This window comes from Crocodylus porosus, unplaced genomic scaffold (assembly GCF_001723895.1).
Source record: "Crocodylus porosus isolate Cpor-Errol unplaced genomic scaffold, CroPor_comp1, whole genome shotgun sequence".
NCBI lineage: Eukaryota > Metazoa > Chordata > Crocodylia > Crocodylidae > Crocodylus > Crocodylus porosus.
The window spans coordinates 33214142-33224872 of NW_017728886.1; the positions used below are offsets into that span (position 1 = coordinate 33214142).

The 10731-nt window shown below is 48.6% G+C and overlaps 1 protein-coding gene across 5 annotated transcripts in view; it reads left to right on the forward strand.

Annotated features, from left to right (window-relative positions):
• The window catches only part of NEBL (nebulette), a 164964-nt gene that overhangs the window by 71918 nt on the left and 82315 nt on the right, over positions 1-10731 (forward strand). For 4 of the 5 annotated variants that reach the window (XM_019532267.1, XM_019532276.1, XM_019532299.1 and 1 more), the window contains exons 12-14: positions 2689-2799; positions 6557-6667; positions 7456-7566. In XM_019532267.1, coding sequence (XP_019387812.1) covers positions 2689-2799; positions 6557-6667; positions 7456-7566 — 333 coding nt within the window. The remainder of the gene's footprint in view (positions 1-2688; positions 2800-6556; positions 6668-7455; positions 7567-10731) is intronic. The other variant, XM_019532291.1, reaches the window with a different exon arrangement.

A 10731-nucleotide genomic window follows, 5' to 3' on the forward strand; every position in this document is an offset into this window, starting at 1 on the left:
GAGGGATAGAAAGGGGGGATGTGGGTGCCTGTGGAGAGATGTGGGGGGCCATGGGGTGTGTGGGTAGGTGTGGGTGAATTGTGGGGAGACTGTGGGGGGTGTTGCTCAGGAGGGGTGGGTCCCCTGGCCCCCACAGGATGCAGTTCCCCTGCACAGCTCACAGACTGCCCCCCACAGGGGCCATATCCCCCTGCAGGAGCTACAGCCCTCAACAGGGGTTACAGCCCCAGCCAGGGCTACCTCCTCTGCAGGGCCCACTTGCCCCACCCCCACCTGCTCCCCAGCCTCATGGATTGCTGCCCTGTAGATTGCTGCCCCACCCGGCTCCATCCCCTGCTGGCTCCTGCAGCCCCCCAATGGCTGCCGCACCCCTCACCGACTCCCCCAGAACCTGCAATGGCTGCCCCACCCAGCTCCATCCCCTGCTTGCACCCTTGGCTCCCCGAGGGCTGCCCACCCTCTCAGCCTCCAGCACTTTAAAAAAAGAAAAAAAAACGCCTCTACTCACTGCAGTAGAGGGAGTGTGGGGGCTCCAGGGCCTCCTGGCAGAGCCCTCCCATGCAGCATGAGGCAGTGGGGGGCAGTGGGGCCCGGGCTGGGGCCCTTGCGGCTGTCATCCAGCCTCGCGACCCCAATGGCAGCTGCTCCTGGTGATGAGTGTGGGGTTTTTTTGTTTGTTTTTTTTTACTTGCCAGGATGCTGGGGTGGGGCTGGGGCCAGGTAGGGCAGTGATGGATGTGCTCAGGGGCAGGCAGGGGATGGGGCTAGGAAGGGCAGAGATTGGGGACTTGGGGGGCAGGCAGGGGATGGGGCTGGGCAGGGCAGGGATCGTTGGGGCTCAAGAGGCAGGCAGGGGGGCTCAGGAGGCAGGGAGTGGGGCCAGGTTGGGCAAGGATTGGGCAGGCTTGGGAGGCAGGCAGGAGGTGGGGCAGGGATCTGGGGGGCTGGGGGAACAGGTGGGGCTGCTGGGAGTCCGCCCCATGGTCCTCTTCTCCAGCTCCACCCACCCCTTACATACCGGCACTGGAGATCAGGTCCAGCTCCCTGTGGCTGGCATGCTGCCTGCCCTGCACGGGCAGGCAGTGTACTTCAGCACCAGGGCAAGGGCCAACCATAGAGATGCTCAGGCTGCTACCAGAGCGTCTTTGTGGAGGATGCAGCCTCTGGTTGCCTCTGGGCACAGTCTGGTACTGTGCCTTGCCCTGCTTTCTTTCTCTGCTGTTCTTTTTGACCCCTGGATATCTAGGGGTCTAATTTTGCCCCCGTGCTGCAAATTTGCAGTGGGGAGAGCATTTTCTTGTTTCTGCATGTGCCTCTTGCAGCATCTCAAAGGAGTTTGAGACACTGCAAGACACACGTGCGCACTTATTTGGATGCGCCCTTAGAGTTTTTTGAACTCTTCTATTAAAGCTGTTTTAAAGAAAAATGTTTGCAGTCTTAATTGTTTCTTAACAATTTTTTTTTTTGTTTGTTTGAATGTGTCAGAGCCTTTCTGTCCTGACTGTGATTCCAAACCTTCTCTGCAATTTATCCAAAATGCAACTGGAAATAAAGTATCTTTTTCTCATTGTTCTGGCCATGTAGCTAGTTAGAACCCTTCACGTTCTCTTGCTTTCTCATCAGCATTGGCTTGTCTTCCTGTTGTGGAACAAATATAAACCCTGCCTGGTTATGTTCTTGATTTCATTTGTTTCTCCTCCTCTGGGCTAGGGACCAAAATAACACACAAACCGTTATGTGTGTTTGGAAACTGCTTCAAATTTGTAACGCAACAGAAGTCCAGTGCACATAAACTGCTTCAAGATACCCAAAACCAGTTTAAGATAAACCTGGATGGATGTAGCACCAGACTTAACAGATTTAGGGTAAATCGGTTTATTGAAGTTGTGTCCTAGATCCCTCTCCAGATTCAAGTTAACTCACAGTCCTGCAGCATCCCAGGATGCTTTGCACCTTCCCCACAAACCCCTCTCATGGGGTGCGTGGGCTAGTCTTGCCCCAACCTGTCTGCTCTAGCTTAGCAGGGAAGCATGTTCTAGTGCCCCTCGGCTTCTGACCTGAGCCACTGCAGGCATCTGGCTGCTTTTCCAGAAAAGCAAATTGTCTGTTCACTTGCTTATCTGCTCTGCGGGTTAAACTAACCTGTGAAGATTGAATTGATTCATGCTCAGGTTTTTTGACTGTGTGCTTAGCTCTGGTGTTCCTAGGGGCTGATTTACAGGGGGCACAAGAAAAAGCTGCCACAGGAGCCAGCCCAGTTGCCAGAACTGCTGGTGCTGGCCCAGATGCTGCTGCTTCTTCTGCTGCTCCTGTTGCTGTGGGTGCAGAACCTTGTTACACCTCTGATACCTTCTGCTATTGAGGCCCCGGAAGTTTGATCTTCTCGCCTTGTCCTCCCATTAAATTCCCTTTCATAGCTCAGTTCTTTCTCCAGATACGTTACATCGGTAAAGCCTTTCAGTGCTGACAAGAAAAGTAATTTTTTGCTTACTTGCTGGGCCATAAACCCCCAATTATCTAGGTTATAAAAATTAGGACCTAAAACTGTTCAGTTGATGTAATGATGACTGCACCATATCTCACCTGTATTGATTTGCCATTTGTATCTTTTTAGAGTGTACTTTCTGCAATACATGTAAATGCACATACATGTAAGCGTGGACTAGTAATATTGTTTCGTTTCAATAGAAAGCTTATTGCAAAGATTTTGAAGAAATGCTCAAGGGAAAAGCAACGATGGATTTAGACAGGACTCCAGAATTTTTGCACATAAAACATGTCACCAATCTCCTCAAAGAGGTAGATCACTTCCTTTTTTTTTGTTTCTCTTTGTTATACTGTAAAAGGGAAATAAGCAGCCTACCCATGCATTTTTGATTCATAAACAAAATAACTTAGTAAATCCTGTCCAATTCAGTAAAATTAAGCTTTAATTCATAAAAAAATATTTAATGGTTAGCTGAATACACAGGTATCTGTTCATTGAAAGTTACACTAGGAAATATTGGTGTATACCAAATAGTTACTGGCATCTGTTCATCAGGAAGTGATTGTGGATATTGCAGCTATTCTGCTGACTGGTGGTGCATTTTCTTTTGTGGCTGTAGGGACAGATACTAGACATACAGGTCCTGCCACGGTGGTCATAGGTGTACATGGCATTAGGGGCTCCTGTTCTGAGATGCTGCTTCCTTTGGTCATCTTTCTGTTGTAATTCAAGTAACCATCTTTCATTGTGATGTTGGACTCCATGATTGAGAAAGGAATGTCACTTCATTGCCAAATAGTGTTCTTAACAGAATCAGCATTACCTCTGGAGTCTTTAATGAACATATGGAAAGTATAATGTCCACCAAACCTGAACCAAGAAGTAGTTAAAATCGGATAGTATTGTGGAAATGGGGTTGCATGGTTTTCAAATAATTTTATCTCCAAATTGCTAAAAATCATATATATTTTAAAAAACATTATTAATTTTTTCTCAGGAAGTTAATTCAGGTATGCAACTCAAAATTTGTTGCATGAAGCTAACCATGCTTTAAGGAGACATGATGAAAAAGCTTTAAGTTGTTAAACATAAACACTTTCTCTTTCCTTATTAAAAAATGCACCTATACACATGCCCAACTAATTAGCATGCTACAGCAGCCTCAGTGCCATGAGTATTCAGCATTTCTGCTTTTCAAAATGGCTGTGTTGATACTTTAACTAAGGCTTGTTGAAGGAGCTTTAATTAAAGGACCATTTTGAAAAGCAGGGTGCTGAATACATGAGATACTGCAGGCACTTAAATTAGAGCGGCTCCCAAGAGCCACTCTAATTAATGCAATCCTCCCTCACCCCCACCATGGAGTACATGTAAAGGTGCCCAATGTGTTGGTTCAGTTAGTCTCCTGTTGTGGAGAATATGGGGAGGATTCAGAAGAGATTACACCTTTTGTAATTGTGAGATCCACTTGCTTTAGGACCCTGCAAAACTTTCTCAGGAGAGTGAGAGTTCAATTGTTCCCCAAATGAACAGAAGAATCTCCCTAATTATGACAGCTAATCTTTGTAGTTTATTGATCGTAAAGGACGTGTTAAAGAAATGACTGAATTCCCATTTGTTTATATTGAAGAGCTTACAAAAGGACAAAGGACCTTGGTAAATACAGTGCAATTCAGTAAAATAAAGCTTTAATTCATTTACTCGAGAATTCTTTAAAAATATATTTGCTTAAAATCTAAGCTTGTCATTAGGTCTTCAATGTGCTTTGAAAAATGTGGTGAGGGAATTGATTGCATTGCTGCTGGCCATTATCTTTGAAAACTTGTGGTGATTGGGAAAGGTCTCGGATGATTGGAAGAGGGAAAATCTAGAGCCCATCTTTAAGAAAGGGAAAAAGGAGGATCCAGGGAATTACAGATGGATAAGCTTCATCTCAGCCCTTGGAAAAATCATGGAACAGGTCCTCAAAGAATCCATTTCCAATCACTTAGAGGAAAAGAATGTGATTAGGAACTGTCAGCATAGATTCACCCAGGGCAAGTCATGCCTGAAAAGCCTGATTGCCTTCTATGATGAGATGACTGGCTTTGTGGATGTGGGGAGAGTGGTGGACTTTAGTAAGGCTTTTGATATGGTCTCCCACAGCATCCTTGCAAGTAAGCTAAGGAAGTCTGGGTTAGATGAATGGACTGTAAGGTGGATAGAAAACTGGCTAGATCATTGGCCTCAAAGGGTAGTAATCAATGGCTTGGTATCTAGTTAGTAGGGCTGTGCAAAACAGCAGCGTTCCGCTTTGACATCCGTTTTGATGGAGCAGTCTTTCGTTTCGAGTTTTGTTTTGATTCGAAAACATTGTTCCATTCTGAATCATTGAAATGCTTTCTCTGTTTCAATGTTTGGATCGGGCTGGGGAAAGTGAGTTCTGCTCCCCACTGCTAGGATTGGGCTGGGAAAGTGAAGCTAGCCCAGCTGAGTTCCCCTCACCAGTGCTAGGATTGGGCTCAGTTCCCTTCGAAATGTTTCAACTGCCCTCATTTTGTTTCGAGTATGTTTCAAAGCTCTTCATTTTGTTTCAATTTCTCTGTTTCCAGCTCAAAATGAGTCGTAACAGTGTTGAAACAAAACAGACGGCAACATTTCGCAGAGCCTGAGTAGTTAGCAGCTGGTCTCAAGTGGAGTGCCTCAGGGGTCAGTCCTGGGGCTGGTTTTGTTCAATATCTTCATCTATGATTTAGAAGATAGGATGGATTGCACCCTCAGCAAGTTTCCAGGTGACACCAAGCTGGGGGGAGTAGTAGATATGCTGGAGGATAGGGCTAGGTCTCAGAGAGCTCAACAAATTGGAGGATTGGACCAAAAAACATCTCATGAGGTTCAGTAAGGAGAAATACAAAGTCCTGCACTTAGGATGGAAGAATAACTGGCTAAGCAGAGATCTTTAGAAAGCCACCTGGGGGTTACAGTGGACAGTAAACTGAATATGAACCAATAGAATGTCCTTGTTGCCAAGAAGGCTAATGGTATACTGGGCTGCATTAGTAGGAGTGTTGCCAGCAGATCAAGGGAGGAGTTTCTTCCCCTCTATTTGACACTGGTGAGGCCACACCTGGAGTGTCCTGTTTTGGTTCCCGCCCCCCCAGTACAGAAAAGATGTGGACAAGTTGGAGAAACTTCAGCAAAGGGCAATGAAAAGGGTTAAGGGGCTGGGGAACGTGACTGCTGAAGAGAGGCTGAGGGAACTGGACTTACTGAATCTGCAGAAGAGAAGACTGAGGGGGGATTTAACAGCAGCCTTCCACTACCGGAAGGGTGGTTCCAAAGAGGATGGAGCTAGATTGTTCTCAGTGGTAGCAGATGACAGAAGAAGGAGCAATGGTTTCAAGGTACTGCAAGGGAAATTTAGGTTAGACATTAGGAAAAACTCTCACGAGGAGGGTAGTAAAGCACTGGGACAGGTATGTGGAATCTCCATCCTTGGAGATTTTAAAGTCTTGGCTAGACAAAGCCTTCTCTGGGATAATATAGTTGGGGATGGTCCTGCTTTGAGCAGGGTGTTAGACTAGATGACCTCCTGAGGTCCCTCCCAACCTAATTTTCTATAATTCTATGAAAGATAACAGAATAATTAAAAATTAAATTCGATTAAACTGTTTCTTGTTTTACCTTTGTGAGTTTTGATCACCTCTCCAAGAATGTGGAAAAGAATGGTGGGTGACCCGTCCACAGGCAGCCTCTACTGTGATTTTAATTTTTCATAGAACACCTGAATACCATGGAGACAAAATACTGATAGTATTATTCTATGATAGCATGTTAAAAGAATGGAAGGAGATGGTAGGAGTGTTGTTGCTGTATCGTAATTTAACTAATCATTTTACTAGCTCTTACTGTAATATATGGGGCATGTTTAGGGCATAGCCATTCTATCTGTGAAGCCATTAGTAAAATGGGGATGAATATGAATTCTTCAGCTAATTCATATTTCATAGCAATGTTCAGAAAAAATGATCAAATAGTAAGAGGCATGTTGCACACAATTTAAAGTGGGGGATTTTTTTTTATCCTTAGAAAGAGTATAGAAAAGATTTCGAAGAAGGGATTAAAGGAAAAGGACTGACTGTGTTTGAAGATACGCCAGATTTGATTAGAGTGAAAAATGCAGCCCGGATCCTAAATGAGGTATGTTATGGTAGTGAAGGTTATTGGTGGCATAGAAAGTACATGTTTTACAGTGCACCCTATTGAAAAATATTCTAATTTATCTCATAATTGAAAATGAAGTATTGTCTTTTGATGCTGATGCCCACCTGGATTTTGCAGAAAGAATACAGAAAAGATTTGGAAAATAAAGGGGAAAAGAATTATACTTATTCCAGCTATTCAGCAAACATGTGAAATTGTTCATGAGATCAGTAGATAAAAAATGTTCCTGGGCAGGAAAACCTGACTTTGAGGTGACTTTGTTGTATTACATTCAGGGGGCTATGCACATGTGCATGTCCCTATTGTGTTCTACTTCTGTACCACTAGAAAATGCCTCAGGAGCTGAAACAGTGCAGCCTGGTCATTCATCAGGCTTTAGTTTGGCTTTGGTTCAGGAAAGATCATTTAAATTAAATAATTTAAATTTCTTACTCCAAGAGTTCATTGGAAACAACTCTGTGCTTTTAAAGATTTTTTTTATTATATTTTTTCTTAAAAGTAAATGGTGTTTAAACTGGACAAACCCTGCTGGTTACTAAGCAGAACTTCTTACAGTGTATTCCAGAGTTTGTCCAGAGTTGAACAAAAAATGTAGAAGATGGAGACAGCTACCTTTAAGACTGAGTTTCTTTTGGACCTCAGTTTATACATTCATGTTCTTAGTAGTTCACTGCAAACAATCGCTTGTATCTGAAAAACTTGAAAGCTGGTTTAAAAATGTGGGCAAAAACTATTAATTGAAATTATTTGAATTAACTTCACAGAAAGAATACAAAAAAGACCTAGAGACTGAAATTAAAGGCAAGGGCATGCAAGTGGGCACAGATACTCCTGAAATGCAACGTGTCAAGAAAGCTTCTGAAATTGCAAGCCAGGTTAGTACCGTTGTTTTTAATTAGTGCCAGCTTTTAAGTAAACTGAGGACTTATTATCAAAACCATAAAGTAACACACAAAATGTATTAGACTAGGGACAGAGGTTAAGCATAAACTGGTTTAAATGATCAGAAACTGGTTTAAACCTGTAACATAACATAAATTCAGTGGATATAAACCAGCTTCAAAATGGCCAAAACTGGTTTAAGATAAACCTAGTTGAATATAGTATCAGACTTAACTGATTTGGGTCAAACCGGTTTATGCAACTTCTGTTCCAGACCCTTTCCTGGTTTAAGTTAAATCAGAGTCCCCCAGCATCTTGACATGCTTCTCTGCTTTAACAGAGCAGGGCTGGCCACACACCCAGCTGCCAGCAGGGACTTTCTCATCCCCAGCAGTCAGAAATGGGGCAGATTCCCCTGCCTCACCCCCTCTTCTGCGGCAGGCAAGTAAAGCCCCCACTGCTGGTTTCCCCCCTCTGTCAGCATGAGTGCATGTTTTTCCCCCTCCCTCCACTCCCTCCTTAGCTGCCCCCTACCTGCTGGGCTGTGGACCGCACTCACCAGGGAGCACCACACTGCTAGATGGTCTGGGTCAGGGGAACTGCAGCCCGGGATGTGAGCCCCCTCCCTCCTCCAGTGTCAGCCCTGTTGCATCCCTACCACAGCTTGGTGAGTGGGGCAGCCCAGCCCTAGGCTGGCCTGATGGGCAGTGGGGGCTGGCTCTGGCCATGCTGGGAGGAGGACTTGTCTGACAACCACAGGGAGCTCAGGGCAGTCCCGGCTCCCCAGAAGGGGCAGGGATAAGGTGCTGGACTGCAACTCTGTCCAGGAGGTACTGGGCAGCCCCAATGATCTGACCTCCTAAGGGTGACTCCAGCAAAGTGGCGGCACTAGGGGCCATGCTTGTTCCACCGGTCCTGGGATGCAGCAGTGGTCTGCAGTAGGTGTGGAAGAGGGAGGGGGAGGAGGCTTCTGTTTTTCCTCCCCAGTCCCTTCTCAGCTGGCCTAGTGGCCAGGGAGAACATGACACAGGGTGATTATCCTGGCTCCCAGCTGCAGGGAAGCCTGCAGTCCCCACCTGAACTGGGAGCCAGGGTGATCACCTGGCCATGCCCCCTCCCTGGCTGGTAGGCCAGCTGAGGAAGGAGTGTGTGGGGGAGGGAGGGAATGACCCTGCTGAGGGCTTCCCCCTGCCTGTGCTGGGCACAGCCTGGCTGTGGTCCAAAGCCAGACCATGGAGGGGAGGGCATTTCCCTCCCACTTTCTCCTCAGCTGGCCTCCTTGCCAAGCAGGTTGCATGGCTGGGTGATTGGCTTGGCTCAGGTAAAGCCCCCAGTGCAGGCTTCTCTGGAGCCGGCAGCTGGGTCAATCACCTGGCCAGGCTCCCTGATCAGCTGGAAGGACAGCTGAGAAGGTAGTGTGGATGGGGGAAACAGCCCCTCCACCTAGCTTTGGATGCCAGCCAGGTTACGCCTGGCACAGGGGGTGGGAAGCCCTTAGTGGGGGCCATTTCCCCCCCAACTCGCTCCTAAGCTGGCTGCCAGCCGAGCAGGACATGCAGCTGGGTGATGAGCCTGGTTCCCGGCTACAGGGAAGCCTGTAGTGGAGGCTTTACCCCCCTGCCTGAGCCAGGAGCTGGGGGTGATCACTTGGCCATGCCCCCTCCCCGGCTGGCAGGTCAGCTGAGAAGGGAGGGGAGGGGAGAAATGGCTCTCATTGAGGGCTTCCCACTCCCTGTACCAGGCACAGCCTGCAACTCAGCCAAGATGGTGGGGGGGTGCTGTTCCCCCCTCCACTCCCTTCTCAGCTGGCCCACTGGCCAAACAGGGGGCATGGCTGGGTGACTGACTCAGCTGCCAGCTCAGGCAGGAGAGTAAAACTCCCACCACAGGCTTCCTTGCAGCCAGGAGCCAGGCCAATCACTTGGCTATGCCCCCTGCTTGGCTGGCAGCTGGCTGAGGAGGAGTCGGGGGAAGAAACGGGGAAATGGCCCTTGCTGAGTGCTTCCTCCTCCCTGTGCCGGGCACAGCCTGGCTGGAATCCAAAGCTGGGTGGGGTGGGGGGCGTTTTCCCTCATGCTAAGCAGGGGGCATGACCGGGTGATCAGCCTGGCTCCTGGCTCTAGGGAAACCTATGGTGGGGGCTTTACTCCCCTGCCTGAGCTGGGCCAATTACTGGCCACGCCCCCTGCTCCACTGGCAGGCCAGCTGAGGAGGGCATGGGGGAAAGTGCCCCCCAGCCAGACTCTGCCCAGCACAGGGGTAAGAAGCCCTCAGTGGGGACCATTTCCCCGCCACCCCGACTCTCTCCTCAACTGGGGGTGGGGGCTGCACTGTGGGTAGGAGCAGGATGATAAGAGCTGCCGCAAACTGTGCAAGGTGAGCAGCGGCACTGAGACTCAGAGGGGTGGCCATAGCCCTGCAATGCTCCCCAGTGCACCACTGCCACTTGCTCAGCACAGTCTGCTTTGTCCACCCTGCTCCCACCGGCAGCATAGCTCCCATTCTAGGAAGAGGCTTGCACTCCCTGGGAAACCATAAGAGGGGCTGCTGCCCCCATCACAGGTTGCTCCCCCCTTGTTGCTCCAATGGCAGGGGCAGGAGTGTAGCCAGAGGCTAGCCATCATGGCTCCCTTAGGCAGTGGGGCAGGGAGGGGGGTTATTTTCCCCCTCCCTCCAGCATCTGTCAGAGGGGGCAGGGAGGGAGCTTATCCTACTGCTCGTCTTGGTCAGGGAGCAATCGCTGTTGGCAGTCAGGGCTGGCAGACCCCAGCTGCAGTCCCCCAGGGGCAGAGGAAGTGGAGGGGGAATAAACCCCATCCCTGCTCCCTCTACCTCAGGGGCCATGTCAGCTGGCGCCTGGTTGTGCGCCGCCCCTGCTGCTGCAGCAGTGAGCGGGGAGTGCCAAGTGGACCCTGCCGTGGGTCTGTTCCTGTGGGACAGTGAGGAGGGAATAAAACCCCCTCTCTAGCTAGTTTGCTTGAGGCTACTGCTGGGGCCTGGCCATGCCCCACCAGCACAGCTTCCTTGCAGCCGAAGGCACCTCTAGCACCCCCGGCTTTTGGCCTGAGCCACTGCAGATATGTCTATTCACTTGCAAATTGGTTCATAGTTTCATAGTTTCTAGGGTCGGAAGGGACCTGAGTAGGTCATCTAGTCCG